The sequence below is a fragment of the Brachypodium distachyon genome, chromosome 3 (genome assembly GCF_000005505.3).
Source record: "Brachypodium distachyon strain Bd21 chromosome 3, Brachypodium_distachyon_v3.0, whole genome shotgun sequence".
Lineage (NCBI taxonomy): Eukaryota > Viridiplantae > Streptophyta > Magnoliopsida > Poales > Poaceae > Brachypodium > Brachypodium distachyon.
The window spans coordinates 28849933-28871872 of record NC_016133.3 but is presented as its reverse complement, the minus strand read 5'-3'; the positions used below and the strand labels follow the sequence as shown (position 1 = coordinate 28871872).

At 39.5% G+C, this 21940-nt stretch overlaps 1 protein-coding gene across 1 annotated transcript in view; it reads left to right on the top strand.

Moving 5' to 3' along the window:
- The first annotated feature begins 304 nt into the window (after positions 1 to 304).
- LOC100834623 (midasin) overlaps positions 305 to 21940 on the top strand; it is a 34117-nt gene continuing 12481 nt past the window's right edge. The window contains exons 1-34 of the mRNA XM_010236488.3: positions 305 to 747; positions 2063 to 2135; positions 2732 to 3003; positions 3084 to 3242; positions 3334 to 3482; positions 4659 to 4768; positions 4854 to 4973; positions 5150 to 5228; positions 5487 to 5609; positions 5687 to 5786; positions 5853 to 5949; positions 6727 to 6858; positions 7007 to 7063; positions 7140 to 7316; positions 7782 to 7907; positions 8194 to 9933; positions 10660 to 10727; positions 10814 to 11009; positions 11115 to 11219; positions 11309 to 11614; positions 12825 to 15056; positions 15145 to 16647; positions 16712 to 16898; positions 17240 to 17305; positions 17638 to 17717; positions 17794 to 18030; positions 18413 to 18548; positions 18638 to 18723; positions 18803 to 18879; positions 19048 to 19189; positions 19260 to 19349; positions 20716 to 20833; positions 21245 to 21399; positions 21642 to 21749. Coding sequence (XP_010234790.2) covers positions 332 to 747; positions 2063 to 2135; positions 2732 to 3003; positions 3084 to 3242; positions 3334 to 3482; positions 4659 to 4768; positions 4854 to 4973; positions 5150 to 5228; positions 5487 to 5609; positions 5687 to 5786; positions 5853 to 5949; positions 6727 to 6858; positions 7007 to 7063; positions 7140 to 7316; positions 7782 to 7907; positions 8194 to 9933; positions 10660 to 10727; positions 10814 to 11009; positions 11115 to 11219; positions 11309 to 11614; positions 12825 to 15056; positions 15145 to 16647; positions 16712 to 16898; positions 17240 to 17305; positions 17638 to 17717; positions 17794 to 18030; positions 18413 to 18548; positions 18638 to 18723; positions 18803 to 18879; positions 19048 to 19189; positions 19260 to 19349; positions 20716 to 20833; positions 21245 to 21399; positions 21642 to 21749 — 9822 coding nt within the window. The 5' untranslated portion in view covers positions 305 to 331. The remainder of the gene's footprint in view (positions 748 to 2062; positions 2136 to 2731; positions 3004 to 3083; positions 3243 to 3333; positions 3483 to 4658; positions 4769 to 4853; positions 4974 to 5149; positions 5229 to 5486; positions 5610 to 5686; positions 5787 to 5852; positions 5950 to 6726; positions 6859 to 7006; positions 7064 to 7139; positions 7317 to 7781; positions 7908 to 8193; positions 9934 to 10659; positions 10728 to 10813; positions 11010 to 11114; positions 11220 to 11308; positions 11615 to 12824; positions 15057 to 15144; positions 16648 to 16711; positions 16899 to 17239; positions 17306 to 17637; positions 17718 to 17793; positions 18031 to 18412; positions 18549 to 18637; positions 18724 to 18802; positions 18880 to 19047; positions 19190 to 19259; positions 19350 to 20715; positions 20834 to 21244; positions 21400 to 21641; positions 21750 to 21940) is intronic.

Genomic DNA, 21940 nt, shown 5'->3' with positions numbered 1-21940 from the left:
GCCCGATTGCACGCAGTTGCACGAAATCCGAGTCCGGTGTAGATAATGTATGATAGTCGTTTTTTTTTGATCGGGTAATCGTTCATTAGGAAGCGAGTTGTTTTTTTGAGTCCAGGGCACCAGGTTTTTGGAAGGGTCGAGGGCACCGGGTGACTTGATCAAACCATGCCAGGTGATGCACCAGACACCATGCGACCCCAACCCGGCTGCTGCGCACCGCCATATACCGTCCTAAAACCCTAAACCCAGAGCCCCCATATATACAACCGCACACCAAAACGACGATTCCCCTCCTCCCAAACCGCCGCTGACGGTGTCGCTGCCGCCAGCCATGTCGCTGGACCGGAGCTTCTCCACCTCCGCTGCCCTCTCGCGCCTCCTCGCCCGCTGCCCCGCGCTTGGCGCCGACCCGCTCCTCTTCGCTCTCGCGTCCTCGCCCGCCGCGCCCTCCCGCGAAGACGTCGCCGCCGCGCTTGCCGAGCCGCTCCTCCACCCACGTTACACCATCCCAATCATCGGTTGCTTCCTCCCACTCGCGCCCGCACTCCTTGAAAGCGCCTTCGCGCTCCTCCGCACCGATGCACCCGCCCTCCATGTGGACAGCTCCGCCAGCCTGGAGGAGGAGGCCGGGGGAGGGGATTACCGCGTCGTGGAGTTCTACCTCTCAAGGGGCAGGGGCTTGCGGCTGCACGAGCTCGCGTGCCTCGCGCTGTCCCGCGCCCTCGACCTCGCCCCCTACTTGCTCCGGTAAAGTGATTGCCGTTCCCCACGCTACTGTTACGCCTTTCGTTAGCATAATTTGAGTGCAATTTAAATTCCGAGGCTACAATGCACACGTTTTTTGTTATCTGCACGTGCACAAATTCACCCGCCGTTTTGCTACTTACTCAATTCATTTAACGGCAACAGGTCACATTCTACACCAACCTGGCAAACACCGAACACTACTTGTTGATATAACTGTTTCCATTGGTTTAATGGACTGAGTCAAGCATGTGATTTAAGTTTCAGTGCTTTGTACTCGATCTAAACTAATTTTTTCTGTAGTCTGGACTTTTGAAAATGTGGGAAACCTGGCAAATTGTTTTCAATTTTGACTTCATGTTAGCTTCTGTATCAAATTGTGCTTTCGATTTTTGAGTTTGTCTGAGTTAGACTCACATGGTCTGTTTTAACACACATAACAACCTCCCATGTCCTGAAAATATCTCTGGGTCCTGGTTAATTGCAAGTACTCAGATGACATCCATTTTCCTGATTCATTGGCAAGGACCCTTGGTATTCACAACTATTAACCGAGAGTTATGTATGATTCCATGGTTGCGTTGCCGAATTTGTCCTGAGGATAATTTGGTTAGCTTGGGAAGTGACGTTGGAAAAAGGTCTTAAAAAAATCCCATTTCTTCTGAATATATTATTTGCAAAACAGTGCGTCTGAACAATTCTCTTTGGGTATGTATTAAATATTGCACTTAAAACCTGGAATTGCTTCTAGCAATTCCATATTACCATGGAAAATCTAGCTAGCTGTGGTGGGCTAAATTGACTATCGTTACGTGAGAATTCTGGAGCTATAGTCCACTAGTCCTTAAATAGGATCAATCAGGTATTTGGAAGGAGGGTATGGAATCCAAGCCTGCCTGGTAGAGTTTTTGTTCAAGTGCTCCAGTTTACGGATGTAGTGTAATTTTGATGCAGGACTTGAAGTCCATTTGTACTTTAGCTAACAGTGGAACCTGCATATTATATGTTGCTGCAACAGTAAATGTGTTACCATCATCAGGATTAGTGATAAGTTCATTATGTTCAAAAGTAGGGTGCAATGAATTAGTTACTGCTCAGCAGAATCACATGTACCCAAGTAATGGATCATGGATCAGAATGTGAACACACATTTGGTATCGTGGTTAGATAAATTTGATGTCAAGTGTTCTCCGATTAGCATATATGTTTTTTTATCATTCCACAGTTGCATTAACGATTCTTCACACAGCCACGACATGTAAGTGATGTTGAACTGCTTTATGTCATGTAATTAGCTAAAAGGTGTTATTTGTTGCAGATATGTATTAAACTACTTCGAGTTTTCTCCACCACCATTCCGAAGACTTAGCGAAGGTGTTCCATCTACCAAGGTATTACATTTTCATGTGGTCAAATTGTAAATGCATGGTTGCTTTCGTTTTCCATCTCCATCCAAAAATAGGAGGTGCACACCTTTTCAAGATCTAACTTTGTGATGCAATTGTTATCGTTGGATCCGTGTTAAAAAAGTTCGTTAGTCAATGTTAGATCTAGAAAAATGTACATGCCTTAGATTTTATGGGCGGAGAGTCCCCCCCCCCCCACCCATCCACCCTGCAGCTCTCCTTTCTCTCATCACATAACTTGTAAAGTACCAACCTCTCATTGACCTGATGACTCATAGGTTGTATACCTCGCTGCTGTAATTTGTGTTATTTCATTGTTTCTGTACACATTTGTGATTAGGATTGCATTTTGCTGAACACAGTGCGTTAAGGTGAGTTTATCAACTGGCAAGGTAGTATTGCTAAAATGTTTATACAAACTGTGAAATCAAGCTGGGAGTTCCCTGCTGCATTTGTTTCACTCGTTGCATTGTTACCCTTTTTCTCTAGGTGCATGTTCCAGACTCCGCATGCTAATATCCATACATGGCAATTTGTATTTTATCAGCCTTTATCATTGCGGTGACCCCATTTGCTTTCAGGGACTATACCTCTTCCTTGATGCCACACAAGTATCATATCGGTTTCTAGAATTGGAACCCAGTGTATTTTGCAAACAATGGAATTGGTCTTGCTTTTGGGACCTTGTAAATAGTAGAGCTGATTATAGTTTAGCTGACAATTCACTTTATACTGTTGGATTGGATTTAAGATGGTGTGCAATACAAATAGTAATGGTGGTTCTGAAAGCAAGTGATAGGGGTACTGAAAGTTATGGTCTTCGGGCAGATGATGCATTGACATGTTTACTGAGGTTTCTTCTCACTCTTGTCTTTCATTGGTTTGTCTTGATGTTGACTTACGTGACTATGATAACACTCATCAAACTTGTAGATGGAAGGAGTTCTGCAAAGACACTTCCTTGGAGAAAGCCTCTATGTATCTGCAAACTGAAGGCCATTCTGACATTGCCACAACTTCTTTGGCTGATGCTTTGTTGGATTGTCCAGATGTCGCAACGAGAAAGGAGCATAGCATTGGTTGTAATATATGGTATGCGCATTCCTCTGTACTCCCATTGTATTATGCTTCTTGCTATGCATTCCATCTTGCTTATACTGTTTAAAATTGTTTTTCTCTGTAGTCCGTTTGTGCTCACTGCCACTATGAGGAAGAGTTATGAGGTAGCTCTGATGGCAGTTAGCCAGAGGTGGCCTGTACTTCTTTATGGTCCTGTTGGAGCTGGGAAAACTGCACTTATTAACAAGTTGGCACAGGATCGCAGAAATCGAGGTACAATTTTTGATATTTGTAATCTGCAACTGATAAACTGATTTTTAGAAACTCTTCTAAATGATTGTATGCAAGTACAAACTACTCGGAAGGTTCAGCCCTATTTTTTTTTTCCTCAAACATACAGCAAAACACATGTGGAAAAGCTTACAAGGGAAAACTGGAAACCAAAAGAACCAAAAAGGCCTAAGGTAGCAAACCTAAAAGCTAAGCAAAAAGGAGAAGAAGCCAAGGAAAAACCACTAAAACCCCTACAGTTACAGCCACAATTATAGGGCTATATTTGTACATGTATAAAAGGAGTATGTGTATGTAAACTGTTGCATGGGCAACCCATGAAGCCCACATATATAAAGTATATATATATGAAAGTCAATGTAGTAAGTTGACTTCAGATGTGCTAATACACGAACTTCATGGGTTGCCCCACTTGCATTCTTATAATCTTACTCCCTCTGATCCTAAATTCTTGACTCAAATTTACCCAAATATGAATGTATCTATTATTACAAAGTGTCTAGATACATGTAATATTTCGACAACAATTTAGGATCGGAGGGAGTACCTTGCTATTACATGATCGGTGAGGCATTCTGTCGTCTGTTAGTTTCTGAATGAAATTTGCTTCATGCATGGTGGGCTTTCTATTTGAGGAAAACATCTTTCAGTTCTGTACACAATAGACAATACTATCCATTTGATTGCTAATGTGTTGACACTTGCGCTAGGCAATCAGAAAAAGAAAGACATGCTAATTAGATAATGGGATCATGACAATAGTTTTAATTGTTCTTGAAGAAAAGTTTGGTTAAACTCTTACTACGAGGTCAGATAAATTATTCCCAAGTCAGTCATAGAACAAATCTGAACATATTTGTGGTGTGCCCAGCTTGTAATTGGTTATTCGGTTATAACCTTGTAGAAATGTTTTGTTCCAGCAATGTAATGGTACACTCCCTGTCAAATTTTGTCGTTGAGTACTTGACCCAGAAGTCCCGAACCAATGGTTTGCACTTGAAGGAGTGTTATTTCTTTTCATTTGGCCAATGGAAACTACATCTTCACAACACCTTTTGGAACTAACATTTTTAGTGCATCTTTGTACTGCTAATCTCTCACAACACTGCTAATTCTCGGTGCATATTTTTATGGAGTGCTAACTAATTATATTTGCAGTACTTTTTATTCACATGGACGAACAAATGGATGGCAGGACCTTAATAGGTAGTTACATTTGCACAGAAAAACCAGGTGAATTCAAGTGGGCTCCTGGTTCTCTCACACAGGTCTGTGCAGGAGCATTCCGCTCTCAATATAACCCCCCGAGAGATTCTTCGTATATATTTATCTTTACTATCTTATGGTGGGCAGGCCATTGTCAAAGGGTTCTGGATCGTGTTTGAAGACATCGACAAGGCACCCACTGACGTGCAGTCAGTCTTACTACCATTATTGGAAGGTTCAAGCTCCTTTTCAATTGGGCATGCAGAGGTGAAATTGCTTTTGCTTTTCATTGCTTGACATAATTATAAATTATAATGCAACAATGCAAGAGGTGTAATAATTCTTTAATGTACGTGCATGTTAGAAGTGCAGAATACCTGTGTAAATTTTGATGGATGTCACTTACATGGAGTTGCTTATCAGTCATGGATTTTCTAATGCAGGCAGTTGAAGTTGCTGAGAGTTTCCGTTTATTTGCTACTGTCACCACCTCAAAGAATGATTTTTCACATGCCCTGGAAGGTTTGTCCAGTAGGTTAAAATATCGCGTAATATGTAACATCTTGCATTACTATGCAGTATGCACCACAAAATATTAGCAATCTGTGTGCTCATAACTGTGTACTTGAAAATTACATAAGCCAGAGTCATGATATTATTTATTCAACCCCTCAGTGATAGCTGTACATTTCTACGACCCCATGACTTCTCATCATTAACGAGCAAATGAGTGACCTGTGCTAGTTGAGGAGTCATTCATGTTTGAATCTTTTCCATTAGGACGATTAACCTATAGTGCTCTGTGGAGAAAAGTGATGCTGGGAGAGCCTAACCGGGAAGACATGGCTAATATAGTCAATGGATGCTACCCAAGCTTGGATCCCATCTCATCTAAGCTCATAGGTAGATAAAATCATCTTGTCATTTTTTTGTTTTGTTTTGTAGTGAATTACTTAATCAGCAGATGATCTGTCATGTAGATACCTTTGAAAACGTCAACTCTCTGGTATCTTACCAGTTTGGTGGGCTCAACTCAGCTGGAGGTTTATCTGATGGGATTCTGCACAGATTCTCATTAAGGTGCATACACAGCATATTGCTTATTTTTCCATCCATAAAAGCAAACTTCATAATATTCATTTCTAGGGACCTGCTCAAATGGTGCAAGAGAATAGCGGGTGTTGATCTCAATTTTGAGGGTCTGGGATTTGCATATAGTGATTGCAAATTAATCTATTATGAGGTACTGAGGTTCTCTGCTTTCTCTTCATTCTAAAATAGTTTGTTATCCTACCTATGATGACTAGAGCTTGTCATCATGCGAAGTGTGCAATCAAATAGTTCGAATTTGTGTTATCCAGATAAGTTTCATATTTTGACGAGGTTATCTAGATGAGTCATTCTGGTAAGATATGTTTTGATTTGTCATAATCTGCACTCCCATAATATGTAACTAGAATTTATTGGTATACTGTTATGAAAACTAGCTGTTTCAAGTTATATCTTGGACATGACTGATAGTAAAAAGAGTTTTCAATGGATTATTCTCCTTTAAGGAATATAGCACTTTGAGAAGTGAACCATCACTGTAGCTCTTCATTTCCAAATCCAAATTTAATGGTCGTTTCCAGCACAATGAAACAATACTAAAATCCTTGGAATTGAATTCCAATTCCATAATACAGCGCCAATTCTTGGGGGCCAAACTCTGTTTACAGTATTTTTACTCAAAATTACTTTAATAGATTTACAGTTACAGAATGGTTATGTTGTACAATCTTAAACAGTACTGTTGCCTGTGTAAGGCACCTTTGTAAAGATCACAGTAGAGGCCATGCAAAAAAGTGACATGCATTCACAATTTCCATACCATTGTCCTACTGGGAACAAATGGTTCATGCGAAACAACTCTCCTGTACAGTAACTAGTATGGACATCCTTCAGTCCAAAAAAAAAAACAACAAGAAGTATGGACATGAGTTTTCCAGGCTCTCAGAGACGTTTGTCTTGTTTACTACAGGCTGCTGATATTTTTACTGCTTCCTTATCATCTCCGGATAAAAGGCTATACATATCAAGAGAAATTGCTAGAGTATTGGGTGTACCTGAGCAAGCGGAAACCATGCATCCCACTGACAAGCCCATTATTCAGGCATGTGTATTGATTTCTCATCTATAACACCTGTTTGCTTATTTACTATTTAGTATTGACAAAATTAGTGATTCCTACCACGCAGGCTTGACAGACTGACGCCTGTTTTCTTTATTTTGTTACAAAACTAATAATTTCCAATACACAGGCTCGACACACTGACTTGCAAGTTGGCAGAGTTACTCTGCAGTGCATCGACAAACCAGTAATTAGCATTGCATTGCTTGATACATTTTCTTAAACTTCCGTTTGTTTACTAATTGTGGGTTTCAAATATGCAGACCTTGATTCTGAAGGGGCCTTTTGCTGATATTCGCCGTGCATTAGAAGTTCTTGAGAGGGTTGCATGTTCAATAAAGTTTAATGAGCCTGTTCTTCTTGTTGGCGAAACTGGCACAGGGAAGACTACTCTCGTGCAAAATCTTGCTTCCTGGCTTAAACGACCGTTGACTGTGGTGGTACGACAAAAACTAACACAACAACACAAGTATCTTATGTTGGAAGAATTTTTGTTTACGATTGGAAAACTGGTGATCGTCAAATTTGTTACCCTAAAATTGCACACACCTGCTATGCGATTGAAAAAGAATTAAAACAACATAAATCCACAATCTCCAAAAGTACCCTAAATCATCTAGTAGTGCTGCCCTGGCTATCTTTTCCTTGCCAGTGCCACTTGGTTTTCAGCACAGCATGTTTTTGATATAATGCCTCAATGGAGCACATCTTGGTATTACTGTTTGCAAATATTTGGAAGGGCAGAAGGTCATTGAGTCGCATACAAACTGCATTTTTGATTTTTCCAGTGTCATAGATAGTCCAAATGTGCAGTTGGAAAAAAAAATGCAATTCACTCTTCTATCATGATCATGCAATCTTCTAGATTTACTGTGTGATAATATCTTTTGTCTTGTTATTTTCAGAACTTAAGCCAGCAAAGTGATATCTCTGATCTACTTGGTGGATTTAAGCCTACAGATGCTCACTCAATATGCTTACCTCTTTATACGGAGTTCAGGGATATTTTTTGTCGAACTTTTTCCAAAAAGGTGAGGCCATCGCTTGGTTCCCATGGTGTTGTCCCATGTTAAAACTTGTACAATCTAGGTTACATTTAGTTTTAGAGCTTGGTTATTGTTTCAAACATTCTAATAGATCAACAGTTCAACATGCAAGCTAAAAATGTTCATGTTGTTCTGATTATAAGTCCTAGCCTTATGATTTATTGGAACAGTGTCTTAAGATTTAGTGAAGTTGACGATAGGTTGAATTATTGACCAAGATTCTTTAGGCTCATAAGCTAAAATTGATGGATTGAATTGTTTGTTTGTTCAGGCAAATGAAGCTATTCTACATCGTTGTGATGTGTATGTAATGGAGAAGAAATGGCTAAAATTATTGGATTGTTTATCAAGATTGTGTACGCAAGCTCAGAAGCTTAGTGGTTCGAAGAGAAAAAGGTCTTTGCCTGATTGGGACTCCTTTTCTTCCTGGCTAGATTCTGCCTATAGCCAACTTAGTTCATCAAATGGCATGTCATTTCGATTTGTGGAGGGTGCTTTTGTTTCAGCTTTAAGAAATGGCCATTGGATATTGCTTGATGAGGTCAATCTTGCACCTCCAGAGACTCTTCAGAGAATTGGTGCTGTACTAGATGGAGAGAAGGGCACACTGTGCCTGGCTGAAAGGGGTGATGTGGATTATATTGAACGCCATCCTCATTTCCGTATGTTTGCCTGCATGAATCCAGCCACTGATGCTGGGAAAAGAGAGTTGCCATATGCTTTTAGGAGCCGATTTACAGAGTTCTTTGTTGATGATCTTATGGATGACGACGATCTCTGTCTTTTTGTCAGTAAATATCTGGATGGCCTGCATGCTGCTAAAGGAGTTATAGATAGCATTGTTTGTTTTTATAAGGCAGCGAAAAAGGAATCTGAGGAGAAGCTGCAGGATGGAGCTAATCAGAAGCCCCAGTTTACTCTGAGATCTCTTTCTCGTGCATTAGGTTATGTAAAAACTGCAGAGAAATCTTTTGGCTTTGCAAAAGCTCTTTATGATGGCTTCTGTATGTTCTTCCTTACAATGCTGGATGTCCCTAGTGCAAAAATCGTTAAGAACTTAATAGTATCTGTTTTGTTAAAGGGAAAAGTGCCATCAAGCATTTCTTTTGCTGACTACTTTGTTGAAAAGCCTAAGCAACTAAATGGTTCTGAATCAGATGAATTTTTGTGCAGCTATGTGTTAACTAGCAGTGTTACTGAGCACATTGTTAACCTTGCCCGTGCTGTTTACATTAAAAGATATCCTGTTCTCCTGCAAGGTCCCACATCAAGTGGCAAAACTAGCTTAGTGAGGTATCTTGCTGCAAAAACTGGACATGAATTTGTCCGCATCAACAATCATGAGCATACTGATCTTCAGGAATATCTTGGTACATATATCCCTGACAGTCATGGGAAGCTTCACTTTCAGGAGGGTGCTTTGGTGAAGGCTGTACGTGAGGGGCATTGGATTGTGTTGGATGAGCTGAATCTTGCACCGTCTGATGTCTTGGAAGCTTTAAATCGGCTGTTAGATGATAACAGGGAGCTGTTTGTTCCAGAGCTTCAAGAGACTATTAGTGCTCATCCTAACTTTATGCTTTTTGCAACGCAAAATCCACCGGTGCTTTATGGGGGACGTAAAATGCTGTCCAGAGCATTTCGCAACCGTTTCATTGAAGTGCATGTTGATGAAATCCCAGAAGATGAGCTAATTACAATTTTGGAGCAGCGGTGTGCAGTTGCTCGCAGTTATGCCACAAAAATGGTTCAAGTTATGAAAGACTTGCAAATGCATAGACAAAATAGTAGAGTGTTTGCTGGCAGACATGGTTTCATTACACCACGAGATTTATTCCGTTGGGCCAATCGGTACCGAACATTTGAGGGGAAGTCATATGAGGATCTGGCTAAGGATGGCTATTTACTTCTTGCGGAGAGATTAAGGGATGACAGTGAGAAAGCTGTTGTTCAAGAAGCATTGGAACGTAACCTGCGTGTTAAACTCAACATCCCTGATTTATATAACTCGGTATGTTTAGTTTTTCTATGGCATATGGCTAACAATTCGTTTCCCTAAGTTTCTTAGTTTCTGTCATGGAAGATAAAAGTTCATATTTCAAAGAAGTAACATTTAAAGAACACTTATTCATAAATCATAATGTTACACTGACATTATATTTTTGTGGCGCTCAAATAATATGATTAGGGTCATCTATAACCACAGTTTCTTCATGCAACTCAGTACTCAATGTAAAAGATGTGGACACACATTCAACTGGTTATATTTATTTTAAATGCGATGTACTAGAAGGCCTTGGATTTATGGTTGGTGCTGTCAATTTTCATGTACTCCCTCCGACCCATATTACTTGTCTCAAATTTGTCCAAATATGGATGTATCTATGTTTAAAAAGCGTCTAGATACATGTAATATTTTGACAAGTAATTCCGGCTGGAGGGAGTATGAAATTTGCAGTGCGTTGGCTGCTGTTTGCTGACATAATACTGGAAGTAGAGTGATTGTGTTGTACATATGCTATTTGACTTAACTCCTGTTCTACGAAATATTTCCTTTATTCCTTGGCAAATGTCTGCATCTGCAGTAACCAATACCTGTTATTTAACGGGGGAAAATATCTTCCAAGTAGAGTTTCTTGCATGACATATTTATAGTGCTTTTGTGAATCTTGTTTGATAATTGCTGCATGGCTATTGAGTCTATCGTCTAATTGATTGATTTTTTTTGTCTTTGCAGGAATGGATCGATGGTGATAACTTATCTCCTCATGCTATAAGACAGAGAGTACAAGAAAGCTTTGGGAAGTGAGTTTTTGTTTTCTTTAGACTACATTTTGTGTTGTGTTGTGCCTTCTCCTGATCTGATGCAATATCTTTTTGAGCTCCTGCAGTATCACTTGGACGAAAAGTATGTGGAGGCTATACTTCCTTATTGAGCGTTGTTACAGGTCACGGGAACCTGTCCTCCTTGTTGGTGAAACTGGTGGTGGGAAAACAACAGTTTGCCAGGTCCTAAGTGCTGTTCTTGGAGTGAAGTTACACATTTTGAACTGCCATCAGTATACCGAGACATCTGACTTCGTTGGGGTGGGTTTCGTTATCTCTAAATTTTTACCATGAATTTTGTATTTATCGTTGTTTGTGCTTCAAAGAATTGGTTCGGTACCATAATGACATGATTGTTACTTGTAGGGATTTTTTCCTATACGTGATAGGTCGAAAATAGCCCTGGAGTTCAAACATCTTATTTCGACGATGAAGGAGATGAAACTTTTCATTCATGTTGCTGAAGATGTGGTACATTCTTTGGTTTCAGCATGTGTTGACTGCAACTATTAATTATAGACACTCTCGAAATAAGTTAACTGTTTTTCTATTGTATACAGACATTTCCCTCTGATATATCCGGAGCTTGTAGCTTCATGGATCATATGAATAGAATACTTGATAGACACAAAAGTGGAAAGGAAATGTTTAAAGAGGTGCCACCTCAAGATCTTGAGGACACGGAGCAAATTATGCATAAATTGTCGCATCTTCACCAAAAATGGCGGAAATTTTTTGATTGGCAGGATGGGCCACTTGTGCAAGCGATGAATAGTGGAGATCTTTTCCTTATTGACGAAATATCTTTGGCTGATGACAGTGTACTTGAACGGTTGAACAGTATTCTGGAACCCGAAAGAAAACTGGTATGCTCTTTTTGCAGGAACCTCATGTTTCTTCTTACTAAAGTTACAATACATGGATAGTGGGGTTGAAGAAAACAGAGCAGCATTGCATGTTTAGGCTCCTAATGGATTAATTCGCAAGGTTATGGACCAAAGTGACACAACTTGCAAATTTGACACCTAAAATGTCATAAACTTAAGGGCCTAAGTAACACAAATTTTAGGGACCTACCATACAATTTGCTCTAAATGGAATTTGTGCACGTGCACCGATGATATCGTGAAGGCATGGTTTCCTGATGGGGAGGAGTTTGAGCTCGGTTAACTTAGGCACATATCTTCATTTAAATTTGGATCTCTCTTCACATGATGCAAAGGAGGATCTTACATCTTACTGTGAAGTCTAACATGACGTGATAACTACCGCACAGAGGATGGTTCGGTTGTATGACTTGAACATGATTGTGGTTTTAGATGGGGGATATAAACATAGTTTTGGTTGAGAGATAGCAGATAGAGTGCATGGATATTTCTTCTTGCTTGTTTCCATAAATTGAAATTCCTTTCGTAAGGCTGACTTGACTTGTCCCTTAAGGCACTCCTTTTCTAGCAATCCATTTGAACTGAAACTGTCTCTAGCAATCCATTAATTTTTATATCTACTTGGCTAGCGAAACTCAAACTAGCACATACTCTTTCCTAGGCTGTTGCTGCTGCATCTGGAGATTGGCTGTTAAACACTATATGCAATTTTGCTTTGTTGCTAGTTCTCACCAATTAGATTACTTGTACATTTGGGCTCATAGATGTCGCTGATTGAAGATGCTTGCAATGGTTATCAGTTTTTCCTCTCGAACACATGTCTAAACGAGTGTTGTTTGTATTAGAGGGAGAACACCAAGAAGGCAGAACAAAGTACAGAGCCAAAGCAAACAAAACCGAAAAAACCCAGAAACTAAGCTAGCTAAGCCTAAAATCTAACCAAGAGACCAAAGGAAAAAGGTTAGAATGTAAAGAGAAGCTACTGCTAGCCTATGCTACAGCGACTGGGAGGGTCATTATTGACTTGCATTTTTCTATAAATAGATTGCTTTTTAAAAATCTCATCGTGCTTTCACTTGCTTATCCGGTATGCAATTGATTTATTTGATTCATAAGTTGTGTTGAATATCTACTATTTTCTTTTCGAGCTTCAGAGTTTTTATGTCTATTTGTGGCTTCTTTTTTGTAGTCACTGGCTGAGAAAGGTGGTTCTGTGCTAGAGGAGATTGTAGCCCATCCAAACTTCTTTATCCTTGCAACAATGAATCCAGGTGGTGACTATGGAAAAAAGGAGCTTTCTCCAGCACTAAGGAATCGATTCACAGAATTGTGGGTTCCTGCTGTTACGGATGTTGATGAACTTAAGAGCATAGCTATAGGGAGGTTTATTAATCCGGACCTCTCTTGCTTTGGAGATTGCATTGTCAATTTCTGGAATTGGTTCAACCAATTGGACACTGGAAGACTGCTCACGATACGTGATCTGTTATCCTGGATTTCTTTTATCAATGTGACAGAGAAAGATCTTGGACCACAACAAGCTTTAACACATGGTCTGTTCCTTATATTACTTGATGGGCTCACATTAGGAATGAATCTTCCTATATCAGAGGCTACCAAGTTGAGAAGGGTTTGCCTGTCCTTTCTTCTAGAAGAGCTGCAGAAGGTCGAGGGGAAACCATTGAACTCAGATTTGAATGATCTAAAGATTTATGGCTGGGGTGAGGATATGGCAAAAACTGATAGTGATTGTAATCTTCCAGATCATTTTGGCATCACACCATTTTATATTACTAAAGGTCATTTTGCTAGTAAGCGGAAGGGATTTGAGTTCATGGCACCAACTATCAGTAAGAATGTTTTGCGAGTATTGCGTGGCATGCAACTCCCAAAGCCTGTTCTGCTAGAAGGTAGTCCTGGAGTTGGAAAAACAAGCTTAATTAAGGCATTAGGTGGATTTTCTTGTCACGATGTTGTGCGAATAAACCTATCTGAGCAGACAGATATGATGGATCTTTTAGGGTCGGATTTGCCAGCCGAAGGAGAAAATGGAATAGAATTTGCCTGGTCTGATGGTATTCTTCTCAAGGCTTTAAAGAATGGAAGTTGGGTTCTGTTAGATGAACTCAATCTGGCTCCCCAGTCTGTCCTAGAGGGTCTGAATGCCATTCTGGACCACCGTGCAGAGGTCTATATACCTGAGCTTGGTCAAACTTACAAGTGTCCACCATCCTTTCGTGTCTTTGCATGCCAGAATCCTTCGTCGCAGGGCGGTGGGCGAAAAGGCCTTCCCAAGTCCTTCCTGAACCGCTTCACGAAGGTTTATGTTGATGAATTGAAAGAAGAAGATTATTTTTCCATTTGTAAATCCCTATATCCATTACTCAGTGAAGATTTTCTCAGAAATCTGATTTGCTTTAACAATAGGCTCTTCATGGATACCATGGTACACAGGAAGTATGGCCAAGAAGGTTCTCCTTGGGAATTTAATCTACGTGATATTATTAGGTCTTGTAAGATGATGATAGCAGGTTCGCCAGATACTTCAAATAATGACTGCTTTTTAAATACTGTCTACCTTCAAAGAATGCGAACTGCAGTTGATCGTGATGAAGTTCTCAAGCTTTTTGAAGAAGTCTTTCAGATAAAGCCCAGCATTGATAAGCCGAAAATGCTTCATGTCCATCCGCATTGCTTAGTTGTTGGAAGTGCATCTATTGCAAGAAATAACTTCCGCTCATATGAAGTTCAGAGTAACCAACTCAATATACTTCCTGGTATTCTTCATAGCCTTGAAGCTGCTATCCACTGTATCCATCAAGGTTGGTTGTGTATTCTTGTTGGACAACACTCATCCGGGAAAACCTCATTAATCCGCTTGCTTGCTCAGCTGTCTGGCAACACGTTGAATGAGTTGAATTTGTCATCTGCAACTGATGTGTCAGAATTGCTGGGGTGCTTTGAGCAGTATAACTTTTTTAGACACTATAAGGCAGTCATATCAGAAGTTGAACGTTATGTTCATGAATATTTTAGCCTGAGTATGGATATACATTGGAAGGAATTGATTATGAACAGGAAGGCTCTGTTCGTGAAATGGTTTGACTTTGTGGTTGCCAAGAAGTATTCGTCAATTCATACTTCCACATTTATTGAGATGAGCAGGAATGCGTCTTTGCCAACATTGAGCTTGGTTATTGACATCGTTGAGCAGATGAAGTGTGATTTGGAAATGCTTGGCTTGCCTATGTCATTTACTAAAGATGATTTGAGTAAAACACTGAAGTCCATCCACAGCTTGCAGCAGAAAGAAGCTGTACATCAACCAGTTAAATTTGAATGGGTTGCTGGAGATTTGATCAGGGCCATTGAATGCGGCGAATGGGTTGTTCTGGACAATGCAAATTTGTGTACTCCTACTGTAGGTTTACTTGGCTCTTGTACTTTGCCATTTAGCGTTCCACCTTATTTTGCTAATTTTTTCTATTTTATTTCCTTTGATCTGTCAGGTACTTGATAGGATAAATTCTTTGGTTGAGGATGAAAGATCCATTTCACTCAATGAATGTGGTCTTGTCGATGGGAATCATGTAAATCTCAAGGCCCATCCCAAATTCCGAATATTTTTAACAGTTAATGCAAAGTATGGTGAAGTTTCAAGAGCCATGCGAAACCGAGGAGTGGAGATCTTTCTGATGGATCAAAGTTGGTGTTTGGAAAGATCTGCCTGTGTGTCGAAGGACAGTGAGAGGAAGGACGTGACAAGGTTTTTAATTTCTTGTGGTATACCTAGAATGGAATTGATTTCATCAATGACCGAAGCACATTTGTATGCAAAAGCTGCTGGATTACGTCTTGGTATAAATATTACCCTCCTTGAGATCACACGATGGGTTCAACTGTTCCAAGAACTTCTTATTAAAGGAAATCAGCTGCTTTGGAGCCTCCATCTAAGTTGGGAACACACTTATCTACCATCGTTGGGTCAAGTTAATGGATCTGATGCTGTCGAGGAGGGAAAATTAAAGTTCTTGACTGATTTTGATGGTTGTTCAGCTGGTTTGCATTGTGAATTTTCTTTGTCCTTGCCTGGTGGTTGGCCATCTGAACTGAAACTAAGGGACTTCATTTGGTACTCAAAAGAATCTTGTGTCCAGAGAAATTGTATGTATCTACAGTCATTGGGTGCCCAGTATGCTGCTTATGGAATAAGCAAGTTGAAAGGTAGTTCGTCCTCCTTGGGACCTATTACTGTTGGTAACATCCACCCATCTGTTCTTCCTGCCTCAAGCTTATTTGTACTGCAATTCCCAACTTTGTCCGGGCAGCATTTTGTCAAGACTCATACAACTGGGGCATTCAATTCAGAGTTAGCTGATCATATGCTATTCATTGCTGCAAACTGGGTAATGGAGCAAGCTACGGAAAGTGATCTCAAATTGTATGGCGTATGGTTTAAATGGTATAATGCCATGCTCCAGCCATACTGCAGCTTCTTTGAAAGCTATGACAATATTCTTCAGCGAGAATGTGAGCATCCTATTTGGCATAGCATCCTCGAATCTTACAAGGAAATAATTGCTTATCACAAGGTTGATGTTGTTGCTCACCCTATTCCATTGCTGTCAATGAAATTGCTGGATATGGCAAGTTGTGACAACCTAAAATCTTGCCAAACTCGGCTTCACAATGCTCGTAATGGCTTGAGCTTGTTGCGGCTTACATTACAGCAATGGCATTCTGAGACAAATTTTCCTGATTATGGTGGTCTGGAAGCTACTTTGTTACCGGCATTGAAGTCCCTCAGATGCTTGGAGGATGAGGTACTCAAGATGATTGTGAATGCTTGGAAACTATCGCAGATATACACTCGTCTACTTGATTATCATAGATCAATATGGAAGATAATTGTTTCATCTCAATTTGAGGGCTTACCAGTTGTTTGGAATCTTTTGAGGAAAGAAGTACTTAAGCTGCAGCCAAAATTTCCAGTTGAAGTTGGTGTCTTTTTGGTAAGTTATCATGTTGTTTTCCTTGTGATACTACTGATTGCAAACTCACATCACGATCATGCAGATGGAAAGCGTCAATTTAAACAATCTCCAAGATTTTGCTTTACAATATAGCAAACCAACTTTGTGGGTTCTTGGCGGCCATCCTCTTGTGCCATCATCTGACAGGGTCTTCTACAAAATGCAAGAAATTGTAGCATACTCTGCTGTTGTTTGGCCAAGGAAGAATCTTTCGATGAAACCTCTTGACGGTAATATGTTGTTGGGCAGTTAAAAATAAATCATCCTATGCGTAACTACTCCCTCCGTCCACAAATAAGTGTACTTCTAGGTTTTGTCGTAAGTAAAGAATATCAAAGCTTGACTGATTTTATTGGAAATTGTAGCAATATTTATGACACTAAAATTAGTACCATTAGATCCGCTTTGAAATATAGTTTCATAATATACCGATTCGATATCATATATGTTGCTACTCTTTTCAACAAGGTTGGGCAAATCTAATTTTTTACTTAGGACAAAACCTAGAAGTACACTTATTTGTGGACGGAGGGAGTACTCATCCTGATTTAATTACCTTTGTTGCTTGCAGATAAAGAGCAAATAATGGATGCGATGCTGTCAGCAAATCAGGAACTTAGAGACCTTGCATTGGAAGGTACTACTATATTATTCCAAGAGATCTCCTTGAGGCTGATACTTTTTAGTTGAATAAAAAATGAAGATGCCTAGGAGGCTACATGCTCTTTTTTATAGAGAAGGCGTTGCCTACTTTATATGTTCGTGTTTAGAGGCAATTCATTTTTTATCCTAGATGTTCTTTATGTTATGTTGGTTCTGTTTTGCTCTTTAGATGCGCAATTTTATTTGAAGTGTATAATTTGCATTCTTAATATCTTTTTTCACTTAATTTGCTTGGTAGACCATTGCCAGCTCTTCGCATTTTGATATTAATGTTCTCTTTATGATTCTGTTGTCATTTTTGTAAAGGTATCAATTTGGCTTCTCATGCTGCAACTAATTCTGAGGAAGATGATTCGAGAATGGCCAAATTGGATGAAGTTCATAAGGTTTTTGGTTCTTTGAAATTTTTCCTAAGTTGGATTTGCCCAAAATTGTTTATCTTACTGCATTTTCTTTATGTAGATGCTTGTTGGAAAGGTTAATAGTGAGAGGAGCAATCTTGAATTATTGTTGAAGACTTCAACCTCTGAAGTGAAAGTCTGCTGTTCAGTCTCATCTGATATTTTATGTAACACTTCCGGTTTCAATGGTTGGTTAGCAAGTCTTCCTTTGCTTAACTTGAAGAGCCTTAACTTGGATACTGCTTTACTTCAATGTCTATCCAAGTGCACACAAACAGATTCTTCTGAAGTTCATCAGGTCTCTCTCTCTCTCTCTCTCTCTCTCTCTGATGACACATGAAAGCTTTTCTTATTAGGCCCCATCCATCAACATATTAGACTACTATTTATTGGTTTCTGAATCTCATTTATAATTTCCATAATTTCCTGTGACATCTGAAAAATTTGTGAGGTGCACCATTAGGAAGCTCAAACACTCTTAATTTTATATTTATCTTTCATTATATGGATAACTGGAACTCTGAAGTCAGAGCACACATCATTTTTGGATGATCTGTTCCTTGATATGCTTGATTCTAATAATGCTTGTGCATATTTTTCTGTGGTAATTTCTAATTTCGTGAGAACACTTGCAAGCAGAAATGTTTGTCATATCATGCATTTTTTTTTGCAATATACAGATTCTTGCAAACTCAAAAGCCCTGCTTAAGTATGCCATGGACTACTCGTTGGAGTTATCATCAAGATCTCCTTTGGACTTTACTCAACATCAGATCATGTGGTGGATTCATCATGCTTGGGTCACAGTCGACAATGGTAAAAATCAGTATCACCTTGGACAGAACTCATCTCAATTGTGGTTATTTTTTGTTATAATTTGGAGTTGCCATTTAAATAATTTGCAGTCTGTGCAAGGTTTGCTAGTGCTCTTCTTGAAATGTGGTACAATTATCATACATCTCTATGGACTTATTGCTCTGGAAGCCCCAAGGTTTTTCTCCTAGACTTTACATTCCGTAATTAATTTAGTATAATCACGTTTCTCTCCTCATTGTTTGATTCATTTTCAGGTTCTGTTCACTATTACACATAATGAACCATATGATCTAGCACACCTGACAAAAATGGATGCCATCAATACTATTATGTACGATGTTATTTCCATTCCTTCATTATGTGTTTCTTTCTCATTGTGCAACTAGTTGAGGGCATAGCTCTTGTGATCTGTTTCTTGTTTATGGTCTACTGCTTTAAGTAATTATGATTTTTGGGTCTCAAGGGATGACAATGTTCTGAGTGTCTTCTGGTTCTGCAGCCAAGGGGATTTATGTGTCATGGATTATCAGAAGAACTGCTCAATGCATAGAATTTCATCTAGAAACATTTGGGAAGGTGTCTCTTATGGGGGAAACTTAGTTGGCAGTCTCCATTCCTCTGCGCATTCTCTCTTTAAGCAGGTAATGCTCTATCTGCCCTGTTTTGTGTTGAACTACCCTCTTGACTCCTTTATTCTGATAATCTGTGCAGATCATTTTTGTCCATAAGAAGCATTTCAAGCAAGAAGAGTACAGGCAGATAGATGATGTCCTCTTCCAACAGTCGGAACATTATCTAGAGGTTCGTTTGGGTTATCCTCGTGATGTTGCATACAAGTCTCACTTATCACATTTGGTGCAAGTTACATGTCCTTAAATATCTTTTGAATCGAGCCACCATTTTAGTTGACACGCAACACAACATTTTCTGTGCCAGAGAAACTACCATTATATTCTTGGACATTTTTGTGGAAAATTTGTGGGTACACATGTCTATTGTCGCTTTTTGTGTGATTTCCAGCTTTCATGACTTGGAAACCTGAAATGCTGATTGTGTCTACAAGAAAGGTCTTGCGGATACATTGACAAATAGATGCCATATCTGCAAGTTTTGTTATTGCTGTAAATAATTGTCTATTTATTTTTAAAGCCTCGGTTGTACATAGGTTGTCAAGAAATTTCAAGGTATCCTTGCATGCACCTTTCTCTCTCTCATTGTGCCAGCCAAGAGCCCACATACTCCCAACACCCGAGCTCATCCTGTTAAAACAAAATAAAAGCTGTAACTAGCCCAGCAGAGCACAGGCCCTGTCTCGATTGCTAGGTTGCATCTGGTGCGGCCCATCTCTATCTGTAGTGCTAGCCTTGGCAGCACATCAAGATTTCATAGTACCACCTCGTCCAGGGTAGAAGAATGAGAGTGAGCACTAGCTGTAAAAGATATCGTTGGGTGTAATCAAACCAGTGTACACTGTACAACGTCTGCTTCTTTTCTTGTTTGCTAAGCAATATGAAAATAAAATTATAAAAATTGTGAGCCTTGAGCTTGTGAGCCTTAGACGAGCAGAGCTCGAGCCTAAGCTTTGGCTGGAGATTTCAATCGTGCTCGAACCGAGCTGGGCTGTATTAGCTTGAGCTCAGCTCATCAACACCCTAGTTGTATATCAAATGTCCCTACTAAGTGCTGATCGGTAGTGGTGTTGTTTATATGGGCGGTTGCAAACCAAGTGAAAATTTGACACTTTCTCCTGTGTGCATGCTGCTAAAATCTACTGTGTTGACAAACAACAAATTCTATCACACATATGCCTTAGTGTTCCAAGTTAGCAAGTCTTGTGCAGGTGTGAGACAGGCCAGTCCAAAGTATAAAGGGTAGCTTTGTACTTGTGTTTACTTGCAGGTTAAATTCTTAGGCTAGTGTACAATCAAATCTCATCCTCAATGTCTAGTCATGTAAACCTAAATACCTAACCTACCAGCTCAGGGTAATGGATGAACTCACGATATCTTTTTCTCTGTTCTTCTTTTGCGGCGTCTTCAGTGTCAGTTTATCAGTCAACTGCAGTACATATTTGTAGATGGGACTTCTTATATACCAAGTTTTTGTTTTCCTTGCAAGCCTTTCTCTTGTGGTTTGTACTTTCATGACATGCCTTGCTCTGTTGCAGAAAGAAGGCCTTCATACTGCTTGTGCACTGTTATCTTCTTCAAGTCATGGGGTACTGGCTTCACTCTCAGGGTCAGATAAACTCATAGGGTCTTTGCTTCTGGAGTTGTACTCATGTGGTATGTTCTTTTTGGATCTCTACTCTGCAATGAATGATTAGTCATTTCTGTAAGGTTACTAATTGGGCCTCAATCAGTATGTAAACTCGTATGTATGCTGTATAGATTGTATAGCTCAATTGCGTGCTGCTTTCTGATCTGTTTACTGGATGTCCAATGTCATTTATTGATACATTAGTTTAGATAATAGCCTGTTTATCATGAAATATACAGGATGACTAACAGCTAGGCATAGCATTAGCTATTACAGTTTACTGATCCTTCATACTTGTTATTCCTTAACAGGCAGTTGCACTGTGAATGGCTTATTACTACAAGATTTTGACTTGTGATCTCTTTGTTGTTTCTGATGTTTTATCCATTTCAGCTCACTGTGAACATGATATCTATAATTATCTTTTCTGCTTGCAGATTCTCTATTGCATCTTGGAGCTGCCTGGGTGTATATTGGCCAGTTGCGCTTCAAGTTATTGTTGAGCTCATATAATCCAGACCCTGCATTCAAATATGCTTATTTGCATTCTCAGATTCTGGAAAAGATTTCACTCCTGAATCTTCAGGGACAGGTAAAAATATAATCTATTGTTGCTTTTGCGCATAGCATGAAATGTGCCCTGAATAATCTGTTTTGTGCTAAGGTGCAATATAAAAATATTCCATAGCAATGATTTTTGAGCTCCTACAGTTCACTTTTATATGTTACTTCTGTTATTCCTAGAGATCCTTGCTATAGTACTGTATTTCGTGAAACAGTATTTTGATTGTTATAACAAAGTGTGGTAAATTTATGACATGTTTTTTGTAACAGGTCCGTCATGAATGTGAAGAATTGGTTGGCTCTAGCTCATCAGAAGATGGTCATGGTCAAAATTTAGTACAAGAGCTGAAAACTAAAGAGAAGAACTTCCGGGCAAAGGTCCCAAACTAAATGCATAGTTTCATACATTTTTCTATTTTCTTAATTCTGCACGATCTTCGAAATTTGACGATATTATAATAGTAAGATATGCCTTTTATGAATAAAAAATCTGGTAAATGTATGTCTTTTAAGGTATGCCTTCTACCAAGCTGGCAAGATATAATTTCTGTATTCGTAAAAAGCATGTC